The sequence below is a fragment of the Sus scrofa genome, chromosome 1 (assembly GCF_000003025.6).
Source record: "Sus scrofa isolate TJ Tabasco breed Duroc chromosome 1, Sscrofa11.1, whole genome shotgun sequence".
Lineage (NCBI taxonomy): Eukaryota > Metazoa > Chordata > Mammalia > Artiodactyla > Suidae > Sus > Sus scrofa.
This window is the reverse complement of record NC_010443.5, coordinates 96,291,068-96,311,818: the sequence shown is the minus strand read 5'-3', so window position 1 is coordinate 96,311,818 and position 20,751 is coordinate 96,291,068. Positions and strand designations below refer to the sequence as shown.

At 50.8% G+C, this 20,751-nt stretch overlaps 1 protein-coding gene across 4 annotated transcripts in view; it reads left to right on the top strand.

The window, feature by feature from the left end:
• ST8SIA5 (ST8 alpha-N-acetyl-neuraminide alpha-2,8-sialyltransferase 5) overlaps positions 1-20,025 on the top strand; it is an 84,116-nt gene extending 64,091 nt beyond the window's left edge. For 3 of the 4 annotated variants that reach the window (XM_021092612.1, XM_021092606.1, XM_021092596.1), the window contains 4 exons: positions 2,276-2,420; positions 6,290-6,402; positions 7,149-7,241; positions 8,628-20,025. In XM_021092612.1, coding sequence (XP_020948271.1) covers positions 2,276-2,420; positions 6,290-6,402; positions 7,149-7,241; positions 8,628-9,096 — 820 coding nt within the window. In that variant the 3' untranslated portion in view covers positions 9,097-20,025. The remainder of the gene's footprint in view (positions 1-2,275; positions 2,421-6,289; positions 6,403-7,148; positions 7,242-8,627) is intronic. The other variant, XM_021092609.1, reaches the window with a different exon arrangement.

Here is a 20,751-nt window from a genome sequence, read left to right as displayed (position 1 = left end):
ACACACCAACATTCTGGTTTATATATCAGTTGCGTGTGAGCTTGGTTAGTGCGAGTCTCTCTCTCTCTCTCTCTTTTTTTTTTTTGTCTTTTTGCCATTTCTAGGGCCACTCCTGTGGCATATGGAGATTCCCAGGCTAGGGGTCTAATAGTAGCTGCAGCTGCTGGCCTACGCCAGAGCCACAGCAACGCGGGATCTGAGCTGCGTCTGCAACCTGCACCACAGCTCACGGTAACGCTGGATCCTTAACCCACTGAGCAAGGCCAGGGATTGAACCCACAACCTCATGGTTCCTAGTCGGATTCATTAACCACTGTGCCACGATGGGAACTCCTGAGTCAGTCTGTCTTAATAGGGTATTTGCCATTGGACTGACAAGATGGAGTTTCTGGATCTGCCAGGTGCTGGTTTGTAATACTGACCTATGACCCCTCCCTGGCCAGCCTCGGGCCTTGTCTCCGGGAAGACTCAGTCACATTTTAAAACCCATCTTTCCCCAGGGTGGGTTGCTCTCTATGGCCAACAGCCAATTGAGCTCCCCAGTGAAGTTTCTGCAAGAGATAAAGTCACAAAAAATACTGTGTATAACCTTCCTGGCTTTGGTAACCTGGAGTCCAGAATTACAGAGGGTTGGAAGAGCCTGCCCTGCATTCTACAGATGAGGAAACAGAGGCCGTGGAGGAGACAGGACCTGCCCAGAACCCCACAGCTGGTGGGAACAGAGCAGAAACTAGAAGCCAGGCCTCTTGACACCAGGTCGGCAGCCCAAGTTTCCATCCTGGTCCTTAGGTGTGGACTTTCCAGAAACCTGTCCTCAGCTGGTCCTCATCCGGGCTCCATGGAGAAGGTGTTCCATGCCTCTCAGGGCAGCCCGGAGGTGGATGTAACTGTGCCTGGAGGGCTAGGGGGAGAAGGCCAGTGTGTACTTGGCCCACTGCTGCTGTTTTTGGAGAAAGCCACAGCCCCCATGTGTAAGGGTGGCAACTGGCATCCTTTGTCAAGTCCGGCCCCTCTGCAGCCGTGGTGGGGCTTTGGGTCTCCCCCCCTCCCCCGTAGGGGAGCAGGATGTGCCTAGGATCTGACTCCATCACCAAGCCTCACAGGCACACCTCACAGAATGCACTGGAGCAGAACACCAGCTGCCGAGAAGAGAAAATCAGGCTTCTCCAGCCTGGCTGGCTCCCAAGCCTGCGTCATTGGCCATGCTCTCTCTTAGAGGCTGTTTTTTAAAAGTCTGCTTATGTTGTCCAAGCTTTAGCCCTGCTGTAGCTCATGTTTGAATGTTTCTGTCAGTGGAAACTACAGGGTTTTTTTTTTTTTAATAATGAACTCCTGGAGTTCCCGTTGTGGCTCAGTGGAAATGAACTCGATTAGTATCCATAAAGATGCAGGTATAATCCCTGGCATCACTCAGTGGGTTAAAGACCTGGTGTTGCCATGACCCGTGGTATGGGTCACAGACATGGCTTGGATCTGGTGTTACTGTGGCTGTGGTATAGGCTGGCAGCTGCAGCTCTGATTTGACCCCTGGTCTGGGAAGTTCCATATGCCGTGGATGCAGCCCTTAAAAAAAAAAGAAAAGAAAAGAAAAGAAAAGACACCTCCTGAAAAACTTCTTTTGGAAACCAGTTTTCACTTTCTGCAGGAAATCACCCAATGTAAACCCACCATCCTGATTCCTGACCCTCTATCCTTAGGATAGTTTCTGAATCACCTAAATGGCACATTTCTGTTGACTGTGTGTGTCTTGCTTTTTGACCCCATCAGGCAGGGTTGGCCTTGTCTAGAGCCAGATATGGGGCCAAAAGCCAAGGAAGAATGCTCATCCTTGGGTTTTCTGTCAAGCTGGACAAGGAGCATGTTCCTGGGGAGTGCTAGAAGGATTATGGGCTCTCGTGAAAACTCACGTGAGGCAGGACCTGGTTGTGCTTGACATGCAGGGTTTGGAGAAGCAGGGAGGGAGTTGCAGATGGTGAAGTGAGTGATACCCAGTCAGTGCTCCAGGCCTTCAGAGGCTAGTGTGGTCAGTAGGGAGGGGGCAGCTGGGAGCTCATGGAGGGAGACGTGGTTGGACCTTGAGAGGCTCCGGCATTGGGAGGAGTATGGAACATAGGGGATGCATGAGCAGAGGTGCAGGATGGGGAGGGGTGGGTGGGAAAGGATGGTGCTCCTGGGCCTCCCCCGAGGGGTTGTAATTCCACGACCCCTCTGTTCTCTAAGAAGCTCTGCTTGGCCCCGTGTCACTAGTCTCTACTGTCTGTCCCCTGCTCGGCAGGTCCACTCTGTCCAGGTGCTGCAATGCTCCCTCCTTCCTCTTCACCACTCAGAAGAACACGCCCCTGGGGACGAAGCTCAAGTATGAGGTGGACACCAGCGGCATCTACCACATCAACCAGGAGATCTTCCGCATGTTTCCCAAGGTGCTGCTTTGGGCTGGGTGGCCTCTGGGTGGGGGCGGGGCCAAGTGCAGCCAACCCAGTGGGGCCCTCCTCACCCATGACCATGCAGCTTGGCATCACTCTGCTGTGGCCCTGCACCCAGTTGTCTGGATCCTGACTGGCCATTCTCTTAGGCTCAGTAGACTGTCCTCTGGGTGGTGGCTCTGTCTGAGCATGGTGAAGCCAACTAGCTGTTATTTGAATGACTTTTGGCAAGAAAGAGGTTGTAAAGTTTTGGCTATTGCCTTGTTTGCAAAGAGCCTCCTAAAGATGATCTGGGAGCATCTTACCCCACCCGAAGGAGGCACAGGTGCAAAAATGTACATGCAAGGCTTGTGTGTACAAGAAATCACAAACCGTACAAAGCAAGACCCTGAAAGATTGATCTCATATTGGATGACCTTGGGCAGTCCTTGTTTTGTGTTTCCCTGTCTGTCGCATAGGAGTTTTGGATTAGGAAGAGGTTAAGCTGCTTAGAACAGCTTAAAATATCAGAGACTTCAACAAGCGAGACATTTATTATTATTTTTTCCTTCGCATGTAAGAAGTCTGGAGGTAGGCCATTCATTCCGGGCCAGCACGTGGCTCCCAGGTCCGGGTGGGCCATGGAATGAGTGACCCCCAGAAGCAAAGTGCTCCGATCACAGAGCTCAGGCACAGGTATTCACTTCCGGCCGGATCGCTGCATCAGACCTGCAGAGAAGGGACCTGGGAGCCTGTATGCTCAGCTGATTGTCATGGTTACCACCGGAAGAGGAGGGAGGTTCCATGCACTGGGTTCCTAAGCATCTCCTGGAGGGTGCCAGCCCAGAGCAGGGCTTAGTGTGTCCAGTTTGCAGAACTGCTGAAGGAGGGAGCGTGTTCAGGTCTTGCTGGATGGAATGTGAGGGCTTGGACCTCTGTGCTTAGGGGGAGTGCTAAGGAAACAAGCCCAGGGGTCCCTGCGTTCCTCTTATTCAAACCAGAGTACACTGGTATGATTCGGCTTGGGCTGGGGTGGGTGGGTGGGGGGTGCCAGGGAGGAGCTGGAGGAGGCGTGGTGTCACACCTACCCTCCCAGAACAGTGCTGGAGGGTGACGGAGTTCAAGCCAGCTTTGCAAGATGGGTCTTGCAAGGCCTGGAACGAGAGGCTGATGACAAGCAGGTGAACGTGCATCCCTGGGTGACACACAGCTCCGTTATGACATATGGATCCAAGGAGGGCCCTGGGTAAGGACCACTGAGACCCAGGGAAGGAGAGAAGGGGTTGCCAAATGTGCAGACCATATGGTCTCTGTCACAGCTCCTCCCCTTTATAGTTCTAGCAAGAAGCAGCCACAGACACGAGTAAGCAAACGAGTGTGGCTGGGTCCTAATAACACTTGAGTTCCTCTTAGACACTGAAATTTGAATTTTATATATTTTACACATCACACAATATTCTTTTGATTTTTTTTCTGACCCTTAAAAAAAAAAAATAGAAAATCCATTCTTAGCCTGCCAGCTGTACATGAATAGATGGTGGGTCAGATGTGCTCACAGGCTATAATTCACCACCCCCCAATTTAGAGCATGTGACATAGAAGTATTTCTCAAACTTCCCTAAGGTGAGTATTTTGGGGGGTTTGTTTAAAAAAATGCAGCTTATTAGGCTGCTACACTCAACCTGAAGATTCTGAATCTGTGGTTTGGGGATGGAGCCCAAGAATTTATATTTTCCAAAAGTACCCAGGTAGTTTTGGAAGTGGGAAAGAAAGACTGACACAGGACAGAAAACACCTTTGATGCTCTCTCCAAAGGGGACTTTGTTTTTTCTTTTTTTCTCTTTCTCTGGTAAAAATCAAACGGTGCACTTTCCCCCACTGGCCATGAGATGCCCTTGTTTTCCCCGATCCTGGTCCCAGGTGGCCCATCCCTCCAGGGAAAATGTGCCATAAATGACAGTCTTCCACATGAGGGTACAGCATCTTCTTTAGATTTAGCCTAATTCCTGATGATCCCATTGCAGTGGGATTTTCCACGATGCTTGTCTGGTGGTTGGTCCCAGCACAAGCCTCAGAAGCTGACCTGGGCTGCTGTCATGTAGGGCTGGCCAGCTGGTGAGAGCTAGGACAAAAGCTGCTCTGTAGCCTCCAGGTGTCAGAGAATGGAGGGGACCTTCAGGGCCATCCAGTAATAACCGCCCAGTGCCCTTGTGGAGACACCTCTGGGCCAAGTAATGCAGTGGGTGAGCCTTTCATTTACATCAGTTGTTCTCAACGTGGGGGACATTCAGCAATATCTGGACATGCTTTTGGTCGTCATGGTGATGGCAGGGCAGGGGGTACTCTTGGCATCTAGTGGGAAGAGGCCAGGGATGCTGCTGAACATTCTGCAGTGTACAGTCAGCCCCCCACAACAAGGGAATGATCTGGTCCAAAATATCAAGAATGCCAAGTTGAAAAGCTCTGCTTTACATCATCTCATTGAATCACAGGAAATAACGCATTACAATCCTTCTTTTGCAAGTTACAAAATTTTAATTTGTAACAAATTTTACAAAATTTATAAAACCAAGTCCCTGAGAGGTAAAAAAACTTGTCCATGGTTCCTTCTTGTCATTATGGGGCAAAACGAGGATTGATTGAGTCTCTTGATGAAGGTGCCCAATCCTGGTGGGTCCTAGACTTTCCCTGTTTGGCCAAATGTAAGTCCTGCATCCCCGGCAAAGTGGGATGATTGGTCACCTTGTCCGGTCCCGCCTGCCTCAGGTTGCTCTCAGGGCCTAGACTGGGGACATGGCAGAACTAGTTCTCCTAATCAGGCCAGCATTTGCTTTTGCCTGCTTACTTGCCTATCGTCACCTGCAAAGCATGCTCAGGAGCCTTTAGGGGCAGCCAGTGCCCAGCCCAAGGTACCTGGTCAGAGAGCTGTGGGTGCTCACCCCCAGTGCCTATGGGTGCCATCCTCATCAGGTAGTCCTGGGCTCCCTGGCCCCCAGTGCCCTTTCTTGGCAGAGATCCCAGTGTCCCAGCCTGCTTGCCTGATGTGACCTTGCTTGCTCAATCCTGGTCTCTTGTCCCTCTTGCTGCCAACTCCTGGCATCTGTCCTAGGCTTGTGCCCTCCCTGTAGAGTGGAGGGAGGGTGTGCATTTGCAGCTCACCCTGAGCTGAAAGTGGTGAGGACTAGATTTAGGGCCCTGCTCCCTGGTGGTCCTCTGCCTTCCTCTGCTACTGTCAGTGCCCAGAATATCTGCGTTAACCATTAAAATCTGTGTCCTTGACATCTCAAAGAAGCTGAGCCTCCAGACATTGGGAAAACCAGAGAGGCAACCAGACTCAGTTACTCTCTCTCTCTCTCTCTCTTTTTTTTTTTTTTTTTTTTTTGGTTTTTAGGGCCACACCCTTGGCATATGGAAGTTCTTATCCCAGGCTAAGGGTTGAATCGGAGCTGTAGCCGCCAGCCTATACCACAGCCACAACAGCGCAGGATCCAAGCTGTGACTGCGACCTACACCACAGCTCACAGCAACACCGGATCCTTGACTCACTGAATGAGGCCAGGGATCAAACCCGCATCCTCATGGATATTAGTTGGATTTGTTTCTGCTGAGCCACAATAGTTACTCTCTTGGTTCTGGAAACCAGAGGCATCTGAAAAAGGCTGTGGGACCCGGCTTCCAGTTCCAGCACTTCCTGATTGCCCATGGAACTCAGAATGAGGCTTTTGACCTCTCTTCTCATCTGCAAAGTGGAATAACCACTTTTCTCCTGCATTCCCTACCAGACTGTCTCATGAGACCACAGGGAGTGGAGGGGAACTCAGGCACGGAGGAGAGAGATAAAGGCAGGGGTGGCACTGCCTCTGACAGCTGTGCCTTTGTGTCCTCAGGATATGCCCTACTACCGGTCCCAGTTTAAGAAGTGTGCAGTGGTGGGCAACGGCGGCATCTTAAAGAACAGCCGCTGCGGGAGGGAGATCAACAGCGCTGACTTTGTCTTCCGGTAGGAATCGCCCTGTGTCTGAATCTGCGGCTTCTACCCCCACAGACCTCCCCCTCCGGGCCTGTCCCCCTAAGTGGTGCCCCATCCTGCTAATGCTGCCCTTTACATGATTCTTCCCTGCCCCTGCAGACCCTCATGCTCTGGGTTGTTCCTTCCCCCTCCAGCTCTGTCTCTGGCCAGGGGTTGAATGTGTCAGGTCCTCAGTCTCCACATCTGCAGAATGGGAGCAAATAGCATAATGGATGTGAAAACATTGAGGACTCAAGGGGGCCATGCAGATCCATTGGTGAGGTCAATTGGGCAGCCACCTCTCTGGTTGGGTTCTACTGTCCTGGGAGTAGGGGTATCCTTGTGGCTGCAACCAGTATGAGCTTCATCCTGGCCTTACCTAAGCTAGACACTGGCCCTCGTATTTCTTCTTCCTTTTGTAGAGCCCCCTCTCATGTCTCTGGGGTGCCTTGCTTACCTCTTTAGCCTGGCTAAAGAGGATGGGTTGAAAATGAGAGCTTAAAGCAGAGAAACTTAGGTTGAGGCTGCAGTGGGATCTCATGGGGATCTACAGCCATTGGGTCACTCAGGGTTGGTGAGGGAAGGGGTTGAACTTGCCCTTCTCAGCCCGGGCCACAAATTCCACCCCCTTGGTTTCTTCTGTGTCCTTCTGCCTATATGATCACCATCCCTCTCTTCCCTGTGCCTCAGCTCCCCAGCTCCATCTAGAATGCTAGGCTGCCTTGTCTTTTCTGCAGGTGCAACCTACCCCCCATCTCGGAGAAGTACACCATGGATGTAGGGGTGAAGACAGATGTGGTCACCGTGAACCCCAGTATCATCACAGAGAGGTCAGTAGTCCTCTTTCTAGACTTATGCTGTCCAGGATGACAGGCATTCATCACATGTGGCCACTGGGCACTATCCAGGCTGCGATGTGCCAAATATAAGTACAAAACATACACTTGATTTCAAAGACTTAATATGAAACAGAGTCTGGACCATACCTCATTAAGCTTTTATATCAAATACCTGTTAAAATTACAGTATTGGGGTACATGAGGTTAAAAAAAATATTGTAAAAATTAATTTCATCAGCTTCTTTCTACTATTTAAATGTGCTTCCTAGAGCATTGAAAATTACATTTGTGGCCTGCATTATATTTCTTTTGGACAGTGCTGGTCTAGATTGTCTTTCCCTAGAGATGAGCCAGAGAGCTTTCCAGTGTGTGATGAAGCGTGGGGGGTAGGAGTGAAGGGGGGATTGCTTCCTACACAGTGTATCCAATTTGCTTTCGGGAAAAGCCTTGTGCAAAGATGTCAACAACCTCCCCCCTACGGGGTCTGTCTGGGAGGCCTGGGGGAGCAGGTTAATGCATTAAAACTCCAACCTGACCTGACACCTTGGGGTCAGAGGAAGGGTAGGAGCAGGGGGAGCTGTTAAATCGGGCCAGAAGCCCAGGAACATTTACAGAGTCAGCAGAGTGAGGGAGCATTAGGAGAGGTGAGCCAACTGGGAGGGCTGTTTAATGTTGGTTTTGTTGGGTTTTTTTTAGGGTCCTCCTTAACCAGGGCATAAGGAAGTTCCCAGGCTAGGGGCTGAATGGAGCTACAGCTGCCGCCCTATGCCACAGTTGCAATAAGGCCAGATCTGAGCCGGATCTGTGACCTATACCACAGCTCATGGCAAGGGCGGATCCTTAACTCACTGAGTGAGGCCAGGGATCGAACCTGTGTCCTCATGGATCCTAGTCGGGTTCATTAACGCCAAGCCACCACAGGAACTCCCAAGGTCTTTTTAACATTAAGGGAAAGATAAGTGAGGGGCTGTGGGGGAGGAAGAACCCACAGGACAGGCAGATGGTTTGGTGTCCTTCACTTTGACCTTGGGGAAGGCAGTACAGGTGAGCACCCTGAGGGCTCCAGGGAAAGACACCACTCCCCCCTCCCCACTTCCTCTCTCATCTTACCCTCCCCCTGCAGCCACACACTTAGATACCTGTCCCTTTGCGGACAATCTACGAGGGTCTAGATTGCCCTCTCCTGCTCCCACTTAGCAAAATATAACCGTCTCAGAGGAAGGTGGACATTCATTTGCTGAGTGAGATGAAGGGAGGTGGGGCTGGCCTTGAGAGTCCCTTTCCTCCTTTGAAAAGACTCCAGGGTGCAAAGGGGGGGTGGCGATGGGGGAGCCAGGGCCCCGGGTACTCTTCCTCTCACCCTGAGCCCTCCACCAGGTTCCACAAGCTGGAGAAGTGGCGGCGGCCCTTCTACCGGGTGCTGCAGGTGTACGAGAACGCGTCCGTACTGCTGCCTGCCTTCTACAACACGCGCAACACCGACGTGTCCATCCGCGTCAAGTACGTGCTGGATGACTTCGAGTCGCCGCAGGCCGTCTACTACTTCCACCCGCAGTACCTGGTCAACGTGTCGCGCTACTGGCTCAGCCTGGGGGTGCGCGCCAAGCGCATCAGCACCGGCCTTATCCTGGCCACCGCGGCGCTGGAGCTGTGCGAGGAGGTGCACCTGTTCGGCTTCTGGGCTTTCCCTATGAACCCCTCGGGCCTCTATATCACTCACCACTACTACGACAACGTCAAGCCCCGCCCGGGCTTCCATGCCATGCCCTCCGAGATCTTCAACTTCCTACACCTGCACAGCCGCGGCATCCTGCGCGTGCACACGGGCACCTGCAGCTGCTGCTGAGGCTGGCGCAGGCCACTCACCCGCCCGCCTGCCTGCCCAGTACGTGGAACCTCGCCGGTCCTCGCCCGCGGGCAGGGCACGGCGAGGGCCTGGGCGCTCAAATTGGCCCTCCCTGGGATGTTCAGCTTCAGGCTTGGGTCCTGCAGGCCAGGAGGCAAGGGTGGGGGCGGGGCAGAGTCAGCCCCTTGCTGAGCGGCTGCCCTGCCCATGGGTAGCACGCTCCTGGGCCACACCTCGAGATCAGGGCCCTGGGGACCTGCACCTGAATCAAGCACATTTCTTCTCCAGTTTTAGCATCTGAGAGAGCACAAACTGTATGGCCTCTTTGCAGCTAAAGGAAACCAAAGGAGGAACTGAAAAGAGGGAGACAGGACATAAGAGCATGGCTAAGATTTAACCCAGACTTTTGGGTTCCTGTGTCTTATTCCCAGGCCTCAGCCATGCATTATTATCTGGAATCTCAGAGCTTAGAGGCCAAACCAGTGGCCAGAGCTTTCTGTGGGTACAGCGGCTCCGACAGGTCCAGAGATTATCAACCAACTATAATTAACTAACCCACTGAGGCCATTAAGTGGCGCTGTGAGATCTGATACAAGGCCTGTGTGTTCGGATCTTTGCTGAAACACCACTGGCAGAGGAGAGCCACACCCTGCAAACACATCCTCAGATGCACACACAAGTCTTGGTGCCTCCAGGTTCAATCCTGCATTTGATCTTTTGATGAGAAGGAAATAAACCAGACCAGCCATTTGCACTAAGGTTTTCAAGCCAGTGTTATCAACTCAATAAGTGCTTAGCGACTTGCTTCCTCTTTTGTCTCCTTATTTTGAGCTCTGTTTTAACTAGGAGTTATTTATAAAATCCATCCCTCTGTATGTTCCTAAATACTGCAGAATCTTGCTGTATCGTGTTCCTGATTTGGAACTATAAGGCTCCAGACTGGAGAGCGCTGACATGTGACTGACTGGTGGGTGAGCTTAGCTGATGATAGTGAGCCATGGTCTCCGACACCAGCACCACTGAGGTTCTACTGTAAAGGCAGGGCTTCCCACAGTGCGCAGCCTGGTAGCCTTTGCACTTATGGACCCACAGGGCTTGTGCTTTGGGAAGTTAGCTGTGCCAAGGCTGAAAGGGGTGCACATGTCATCTCACATCCCTTTGCTTCCCCCGTGGTATTTCCATCATGGTTGCGGCTATGCCTAGTACGCACCATTGGTGAATTACCTTAGAACTTAGCTTTGCAAAATCGTAGGAATGTTAGGGCTAGAGGATCTTGAGCCACCTCCCTCCTCCCTCTCCTTCCCCTCACCCTTCTTTCCTTCCTCCTTTCTCCCCTCTCTCCCATAAGCATTTCCAGAAGCCTATGCTGCTTTGGTTTGGGGCTGGGCTTGGAAAGACATGATGACAAATAAAGGGAGTAAGGATCTCTGTCTTCGTGGAGCTGGGGTGGGGGGCAGACTATAAATATGCTGGTGCTCTAAGAGGGGGAGGAGGGACCCTGAGAGGACAGCACAGCAGGGAACAGGACCTTTCATCTGATCACCTCATTTTATAGGCAAAGCAAAAGGCCCTGGCAGCGAGAGATAGAGGCAGGCACAGACCCTGGCCCAGGCCTCCAGGCTCTTTATCCTGGGCAACCCTCCTTCATCTTGCTTGTTTCATGTTGGTGGGCCATTATAGAGCAACGTTCCATGAACAACGCTGTTCTAGATGCTGCCCTTGATCCTGACTGGGAAAAACCTGGGGCTGCCCTGAGCCTGCCTGCTTCTCTGCAGAAAAGGGAAGTAGCCAGTGAGGCAAAGGAGGCCTGAGGACCTGGCGGCCCCGAAACACTACCAAGGACAGTAGGTGACTGTGCTTTCTTGGCTCTGCCTCTTTTTCCCAAGTGGGAAAATGTCTGGGAAAGATTCCAGTTAACTGAGGTTTCCAGCTACTCCTTTGTGGTTAATTGAGCCCAGTTCTTGAAGCTCCAGAATATCAAAACCAGAAGGTTCTGAAGGACCATTTTGTCCCACTTAAGGAAACAGGTCCAGCACAGGGGAGTGACCTGGGTTAAGTCATGCCCAGGGCTCTACTGAATGCCTGCTGGGGGCTTCCAGATGGGGCAGTGTTTGGGGGCAAGAGCCTCCGTGAGTCAGACGTCAGGGCTCTCCCAACCAAGGATGTCAAGGGCTGGTATTTGCCCCAGGCTGGTCCCTCTTAGGGGCTAGGGATGAAGCATCTTGAAAATTCCAAGTAGGAGTTGGGCTCCTGGCTCCTGGTCCTATTTCAGCCTCTGGGTCTTAGGGCAAGTCCCTTCCTCTTTTGGGCTCTCAGTTTCCTCATCTCCACAGCTAGAGGCTTAGAGAAGGTCCTTAGGGTCTCTGATATCTCTAATTTTACTTATGTTTTTGGCTTATTCATGATGTATGGATCTAAGCCATAAATAACATTGATTACCGTAATAGCAAAGATTTACTGAGTGTTCATTCTGTGTCAGGCCCCCACTGGGTGCTTTCTTTATTTACATTGTGATCATCACAAGATCCCCTTGGGTAAGAAGTCTCCCTGGGCAGGTGAAGAGATGGAAGCTCAGAGTGATTCAGGGACTTGCTGATGGTCAGGCACCCAGTGGAGGAAACTGCCCCCAGTCTGTAGAACCCCAGAGCTCATGCTCCAAATCTCTGTCTGAGCCACTTTCTAGCCAGTGTCACCAGGGCTGGGACAAGAGGGATCCTGACTGAGAGGACTGGACGCTGCTCTAGGGACAGTGCTGTGGGAGGCTGTCATGGGTTTGAGAAGGAATCGGTTGCAGGTGCTCCCTGCCCCTGGCAGCAGCATGGACACGCCCACAGTGCTGCGGATGGAGGGGCTCTGTGAGGGTATATACGAAATGATAGTGTGTTGGGGGACTCGCCCAAGGCCAAGGGGCTCAACCGGTACTCAGTCTCTTGATTTGTAAGCCACATGCTTGCTTCCTGCAGCCAGTGTTTGTAGGAAAAAAACTTGTTTTCAAAGGCTCGAGAGACCTGGACATTGCCTCCGGAAGCTCCTCCCCGTTGCTCGCAGCCCCGCCCCATCCCACGGAGGACTGCGAACTACCAGTTAAATTCTTAGTTGAGGGAAACTGATTCCCCCAGACAAAAACAATCATTATGTCTTCCTTTGTGCTCTCAACCCTCCAGGCTTGAAAGGCAGCAAAAGCAAGTAAACTCGGGTGCTTAGCCAAGCAAAAGGAAAGGTGGCTCAAGGTCAGATGTAGCCTCTGAGACCGTTTCAGTAATGCTGCTGCGGCAACTCTGCCCACACTAATCACCCGGTGCTGCACAGCCCATCGCCCTTGACTTTGCTGAAGGTGGGAGGAGGCAAAGACAGCCCTTCTTGAGAGTTAAGGGAGAGCACAACACAGAGCTGGCTTCAGCCACGTATTGGGCAAATCTTTACAGATTTGTGCCAGGTGTGGCGCTAGGAGCCTTTGAACTGGTGGTGAGAGAATAGACCCGTCCTCCTGGTGGGCGTGTCCAGACTGAGTCCACCAGGGACCCGTAGGAGCTGAACTGAGTGCTGGCAAGTCTGGACTGAGGGACAGCTATGGAGAGAGGAGCGCCAGGCCATCCTGAGGTCAGTCCTGAATTCTGAGGGTTGGCAGAACAATCCTAATGGCCGAAACAGAGGATGTTTCTCAGGCCTCATTCTCAACATCCATGTGACCTGTGACAGGGGTGTCCTCACTGGTCATTTGAGTCCTCTCTTCCTTTTCTGGGGGAGGAACTACTTTTTCTTGGTTTTCCTCCTACCTGGAATGCTCCTGCTCAGGCTCCTTTGTAGATTCATTTGCCATGAAGCTTCCTCAGGGTTCTCTTCTCTTATATTGGGAGCATTTCTGCAGAAATGGCATCTGTTCACAGCCTCAAGCTGCTCTTGTCCTTGCGTCTTACACCCCTTCCCTGGAGGCCAGTTCTCCCTCAGAGCATCAGCCACACGCTCACTGTAGCCATCCAAATGTCTGTACCTGTTCAGCATCGCAAACCTCAGCATGTCCTTAACTAGTAGAGTTACAGGGATGATCTGGATTCAAAGTCACCCCCCACACACTTACTAGTGACCCTGAGGGACCTGCCCAGGCCCCTGGAGGCTCTGATTCATCATCTGAGGTTGAGGCTGCAGCACATGGAAGTTCCCAGGCTAGGGGTTGAATTGGAGCTGCAGCTGCTGGCCACAGCCACAGCAATGCAGGATCCGAGCCACATCTGTGACCTACACTGCAGCATGCGGCAATGCCGAGGATTCTTAACCCACTGAGGGAGGCCAGGGATCAAACCCGCATCCTTGTGGATACTAGTTGGGTTCTTAACCCACTGAGCCACGAAGGGAACTCCCCATTAAAAAATTCTTGCTCATCTGCTTCTTGCCTGCTAAACGATCCTCTTTCTCTAGTTTAAACAAAAGATGGAAAGATATTTTCTTTTTTTCCTTCCCTCCCTCAAAACCATAGAGATTTGTCAGGATCTTACATCTTTGTACTGAGGTTCAGGTTGGTTAGCAGTGTATGAAGGATTTATCAATAGTCTCAAGAGTGAATGACAAGTGCTTTATTTATTGGCCAGGAAACAGATGAGCTGAGTTTTGCAAATGTCTCTCCAGATGCCCAGTGGGAGGCCAGGACCTTGGGGGTCTCCCTGTGTGGAGCGGATGGTGCTACTTTGAGTTCAGCACTCCTATAGGAGGAGGCTGGTTGTGGCTTACAGCAAGGCTTGGCTAGGCTTAGGGCCAGGGGGTGCCAATTGTTGCCCAGGCTGTGACTTTTGTTTTCTTGGGGAGAGGGCTGGTCCAGCCAGGCAAATGTTTATTTCTATATTTCTTATTTTATCATGATTTTGATCTTCTTCAGGCTGCACCCGCGGCTTATGAAACTTCCTGGGCTAGGAGTTGAATCGGAGCTGCAGCTACCGATCTACGCCACAGCAATGTCAAATCTGAACGGCATCTGTGATCTATGCCACAGCTTGTGGCAATGCTGTGGATCCTTAACTCACTGAGCGAGGCCAGAGATCTAACCCACATCCTCGTGGACACTGTGTTGGGTTCTTAACCTGCTGAGCCACAACAGGGACTCCTGAGGCCAGTCTTTTAGAAGTTGATTACATCTCTCAAGGCATCCTGATAGAGCAGTGTGCTCTTCAAAGGGTAGCCTGTATCAGAATCCCCTGGGTACTTGCTGAAACCATGGGCTCTGAACTCACAGCTGGGGGAGGGGTAGTGATGTGGAGGTGTCACCAGCTGGTCTTTTGCTGGCCACCTGGGTTCTTCATCGCCTGTGGGTCAGTGGCCACTGTCAGGTGAGAGCTATCTGCTTGAAATTCAGACTGGAGTCTTCAGTGATAGAAGAGCGAAAATAAGCATCAGGCGCACAACCCAACTTCTGCATTTTCTAGAAATATGAATATCAAATATAATCTGCTATTAAAATAACAACAAAAATGAACTTCTCAGGAATCTATAATGTTTGCAAAATCTGTTTGGGCCTTCATGCTATGAGAGATTTCTTTTTTATTCCTATTTTTTACTGTGGTAAAATATACATAAAATTTGAAGTTCCCTTGTGGTGCAGAGGGTTAAGGATCCACCATTGTTATTGCAGTGGCTTGGATCGCAGCTGTGGCAAAGGTTTGATCCCTGGAGTGGGAAATTCCATGTGCCAAGGGTGCGGCCAAAAAAAAAAGAAAATACATAAAATGTACCATCTTTACCATCTTTACCAGTTCTGTACTGTTAAGTAATTCACATTGTCATGCAACTAATCTTCAGAATGCTTTTTTAGTTGAAAAATTAAAATTCTATGCCCATTTAATGGCCAACTCCCCATCCCCCACCCCAGCTCCTGGTAACCAGCATTCTGCTTTCCCTCTCTGTGGATTCGATCATGCTAAGTACCCCATAGACGTGGCCTCATACAGTATCAGACTTTTGGTGACTGGCTTATTTCATATAGGCTCACTTAGGTATAAGCTGTTCTCAAATGATGGTAACTATTTTCAGTGTTCCTATTAAAGGATTTTGATTTTTGCCTGGAGAAGTTGTCCAGGGCCCCCAGTTGGTCCCTGGCTTCTGGTGACCTAAGCATCTTTGCTGAGGGGCAGAGCCAACCTAGTCCTGTTTTGCTAGCTTGGCTCAGCTGTCTCGGCCAGCCAGTGTCCTGAGAGGCAACAGCCCTGCTCATCTTCTACAAGTCTTTAGCTATTTCCCCTGTGTGGTCTCTTCTGTGAACCTTCCTTTTTTTCACAAGTTGGGGGGGGAGGTGATTGATATCTATGACTTAGCTCTTGGCACAAAAGCCAGAAATCAGTGGCTGTCTCTGCTTCTAGTAAGGGGAGTGTTCCCTTGGCAGCTAAGTAGCTCATTTCCTTCAACAAAATGACTTGCCTAACTTTGGGGTAGAAGTTTTATTTCTCTAGAATTGTGGTTTTCAGCTTTGTATGCACATTGGATTCATCTGGAAATCTTTTTTTTTTTTTCATTGCTCTGTGGCATGTGGAAGTTCCTGGGCCAGGGATTGAACCTGTGCCATGGCAGTGACCTGAGAGGCTGCAGTGACAATGCTGGATCCTTAACCTGCTGCACCACAAAGGAAATCCTCACCTGGGAATCTTTATAAGACAACCACCATGCCAGATTCTCATCTTCCCAGAGAGTCTGATTCCCTTGGCCTGGGGGATGGGACCCCATATTCTTATTTTTAAAAATCTCCTTAAGTGACCCTCTTGCCACTGGTGGAGGCTCTTTGTCCTGATGCAGAGGGTCCCTGCCTCGGCTGCACTTCTGAATTATCTGAAGAGCTTTAAGAACTACTCGTGCCTGGACTACCTCCCCCACCCAGAAGTCCTGACTCAGTTGGTCTCAGGTGCCACCTGGGTATGAGGGCTCTTCAGACTCTCCATTTGGTTCTGCTATGCAACCATGTTGGAGAACTGCTATTCTAGGTCAGTAAGCTCTCAAGCTTGAACCTGCGTGAGAATCCCTTGGTGAGCTCACTGGTTCCTGGGCCCTTCCCTGGAGCCTCCCCACCAGTTCCCAAGTGATGCTGATGCTGGTCCTGGGACTGTGCTTTGAAGAGTACTGCTCTACATGACCTTATAACCACCTCAGCCCTGCTCTGCTGCATTCGCTTTCTGCTTAGGGCTTGGGAGCATCTAATTCAGGCTTGAGACTTCATAAGAGCTACCCAACAGCTCCTTTTCTAAAATTTTAAACATTCAAATAAACATTATGGAATCTTTTTAAAGCAAAGCTACATAGATTTCTTCTCCCAGGGTTAGGAGGCTCAGAGTTAAGAATTCATCTGGGAAATTCCCATTGTGGCTCAGTGGATTAAGGACCTGATGTTGTCTCTGTGAGGATGCGGGTTTGATTCCTGTCCTTGCTCAGTGGGTTAAGCATCTGGCGTTGCCACAAGCTGCGGAATAGCTCGCAGACGAGGCTTGGATCTGGTGTTGCCATGGCTGTGATGTAGGCCTCAGCTGCAGCTCCAATTCGACCCCTAGCCCAGGAACTTCCACACACCGCACATGCAGCTGTTTAAAAAATAAATAAATAAATAAAAAAGAATTCATGTGGGCCTGGGATTAGAATGCATTTTGGGATCTGAGCTAAGCGATTGGAGTCTCTGGCACTTGCGGCCAACTCGGGACCAGGTAAGGGTTGCCCTGTGATGGGGGCTGGGGTAGGATCAGAGCACCATCCTGCAGTCTGTAACACAGGGAGTTTCTGGCCCTTTGGGGGTAAGGCCAGGCCTGGTGCTCTGCCCACTGCGTGGAAAACAAACAAGGAAGGTGGTGATGAGGACACAGCACATGGACTGACATGACCCAGGGGTAGGGTCATACTTGCATTATCCTCTTCCTTCCTTTCCCACCTTGTGCCCAGAAAGGCTCACGTTGAAGCCAACTAGCTGGTGCCTGGGTCCTGCCTCCGTCTCTCCATCTCTTGTGCCTCCAAGTGGAGGCAAGTCCCCAGCTGTGTGGACACAGTGAGCCCTTTGTCCTCATGTCAGCTCACAATTCCACATTCACCCACCACTCTTATGAGAACCCTTGAACATATTGAAGATTTTTTAGAGGAGGAAACAGTTACTCTTTTATTGAAACAAGGTCAAAGCACACCTCACTTCCCAGGGCCACTTGCCCAGAGAGCCACTCAAGCCCCAGGTAGCTGGGAACTCCGGTGAAGGAAAATTCATTCTGAGTCCCTGAAACAGATGCTAGAAAACTCTGTATCAAAGACCAAACGCTTTGCTCAAATGCAAATCCCTCATGGCATTCACTTTAATTTTAAATTCAATTCTTGTGAACTTGATTCTGGTTTCTAATAATAAAGCAAATTAAGGGAAAGATAACAGGTGCTAGATATAGCAAGAAGTGGCAGCTAATAGACTCATAATAATGGCATTAAAAAGACCGAAACTATCTGTCTCAGAAAATACCAGGGGAGCTGATGCTATTTAGTGGAGGGGCAAATAGTTTTGCGGTCGGACCAATATGTGGGAATAACCCCCAGGGCAATAGAGCATTTCAGAGCGGACCATCCTGTGGCACCCACGATCACGCAGAGGTATGAAAACGCCCAAACAACATTCAGTAGACTGTGCTCAGGAAGGCAGAGAAACATTTTATTTGCTTTGGAATCATTATTTCTGTCCCCAAACATTTAAAACGTATTCATAGACATTTTGGTGCTCAAAGGATCAGTCCTCAAGTAATGATGATGTTCAGGTAGGTGAATTTATCTGTACGTCATTATCTGATAATACAGGATTCCTGAGATGGGTAAGCTCACTCTTTTATTCATTTATTTATTTTGTCTTTTGTCTTTTTAGGGCCACACCCATGGCATATGGAGGTTCCCAGGCTAAGGGTCTAATCTGAGCTGTTCCTGCGTGCCTACACCACAGCCACAGCCAAGCAGGATCAGAGCCTGTCTGCGACCTATACCACAGCTCACGGCAATGCTGGATCCTTAACCCACTGAGCAAAGCCCAGGATCGAACCCACAATCTCATGGTTTCTAGCGGGATTCGTTTCCACTGCACCATGATGGGGAACTCCAGGTCACTCTTTTAGACTTAGTTTCCCTCTGACACATGCTCCTCATCCCCCCCAGGACTGGGGGAGGGGCACCCTTTCACCTTCCCACCTTAAAGGGGACGTGCAGCGTGGGTGGGTTGGTGGTGTTGGTGGAGGGTCCTCTTTCTGCACCTCTGCTTCCACCTGTGGTGTCTTTATTGCACCAGGCAGGGAGTGGGTGAGGATTTCAGCTGGGGCAGGGGCGACCTCTGCAGTGACTCAGGCCTGGATTTAGTTGTGGATTTAAGACTCTATTTCTTCATATTCTTATCAAAGCGAGCATTTCTGCTTTCTACACACCTTCACTATCCCTCTTCTCACCAGCTGGAGGAGGTGGGTAAGGCATCTCCACTGGACTGAGGCCCAGGAAGAGGCATGCGTGCCCCCGCCCCCATCACGGGGATGGGTGGTGGAGCTCTGGTTGGGTGCACAAGCGCCCCAAGTGGTGGGAGAGGCAGCCATGTCTCGCTCTCACTCCTGAGGCCCTTCTGTTTTCTTCCCTCTGGGTTGGTGGGGCTGACCGGAGTCGGAGTCGGAGTCGGGGGCAGGCCTGGCTGCGTGCCCTGCTCAACGTCTGTGTGAAGTGGTCTTTCTGGTGTTCTTTCCAATCTGGACTCCAAGCACTGGGGGCTGTACCTGCTGGGGGTGGGAGGGTGGCAGTTATACTGGGCAGGGGTCCCCCAAGGCCACCGTCCTAGGCAAGGCAGGAGTGAGTAGGGGGTTGGTGGCAGACTCAGTGATGCATCTGCCTAGTGCTGTGGCCATTTTTAGGGGAGGCTGCTAGGGTTCCAAGTGACAGCTCCTGTATCTTCCTGCAAACTGTCTAGCAGGACTCTCGGCCGCCGCTGTGGCTGGCTTCTGAGCTGGTCCCTCTTCCTAAGGTTTGGGGGCAGCTGGGCCTCTCTGAGGCTCCTGCACTCCTCACACATGTTTTAGGGGGTGCAGCAAATTTCCTTTCTGAACCCAACTGACCCCCTTCAGAAAGCCATAACTCTTCTTCAAAGCCCTACTGTTTGAACTGTGAAATATATGTAAATGTATATGTTATTTTTTTAAACTCACACTTTAACTCAGTGAGCATACAGTGCATGCTTCAGTATGGGGTCAGCTTCCTGCCAGCTCGCTCCCCAAAAGAAGTCAGGACCGGCCACAGGAGAAGTCTGCAGGGAAGCTGTGGAAACCTTGGCCCTTGCAGTTACATGCTCCCTGCCCTGTGCCTGCGCAGTGGCTCCAGCCAGCCATGCTTGATGTCAGTTTCCAGGAGCTCACGTGACAACAGCCAGCAGCCTATTCTTGAGGGGCTGGTGGCACCAACTCAGCCCTGAGTGGCCTCATATGTGTGAAGACCGCGTGCCCACGCGGACGTGACCCCCGCGTGTTCCTCAGCCCCATCCCTCCCTGGCTTTCTTCTCGCAAGATCTGCATCATACCACCCTGTGCTCGGCGGAGCCTTTCTTCCCAATGGAGACTGAGATAGGATGCAGAGAAACTCTAACAGTGCATGGAGCTGGAGGATTGCTGAAAAAAATCCCTCTCTTGCTCGGTTGATTTGCTCCCTCTGTTTGCCCTGGAGAGAAATGCCGTGTGCCATTCTAAAGCTCAGGTGGGCTGCAGCTGTCATCTTATTTTCATGCAAATTTTCTTTGGGAGCCAGGAGTTCATACAAACTCCTGTAGCAGTAATTCTAGCCTGTGTGTGGCTATGCTTGAGTGATCCTGAAGTGGTGACTGTGACTTTTGCTTAAGAACATAATCAGGGTAATTTGTATCTGTCACTGTATTTGAAAAACCCTCAGTTTCCACCCAATAAAACCAGTCAAGTGGGTCATCTAGCAAAGACTCTTTGGCTGTGTGTATGTGTTTGGGGCACTGGGCTGGCTAGGCTGATAGAGCACAGCTCAATGTGGGGAGGCTGCCAGCTCTTGTGAGGAAGGCAACGCTGCCTGGGGCCCACCTTTGGACTGCATTGGCCGGTCTGTCTGGCAGGAGTGGCAGGCCAGCAGGGGAACTCACAGGAAGGGCTCAGAGACAAGATCCAGACCAAATTGGGTGGAGTGATGAATAGACAGTTTACTGGGGGCAGGAGGACATGGAGGGGGCACCGCAGGCTTCCTCTGAAGAGGGAGGTCCCTCAGGGCTGGAGGGCTGGGACAGGTGGGGTTGAGATGTGCTTACACCTGGAAACAGACCCAGGAGCTACATAGACTTTCCTCTCTTTAAGCAAATTAACTCTGTCAAAGTCCAGAGTCACAGCAAAGGAATCCAAGCATTAATTATCTTTTTTTTTTTTTTTTTTTTTTTTAAAGAGAGGAGTTCCTGCTGTGGTGCAATGGAATCAGTGGTGTCTCTGGAGCACTGGGACGCAGGTTCAATCCCTAGCCCAATACGCTGGGTTAAGGATCTGGTGCTGCTGCTGCTATGGCATAGGTTACAACTAAGGCTTGGATCCTGTCTCTGTCCTGCCAAGGGGCGTCCATAAAAGAAAAAAAAGATTCTTTCAGAATCTACCAGTCTTCCTGAATGTGTTTAAAATAGGATTATATTAAACAAAATTAAAA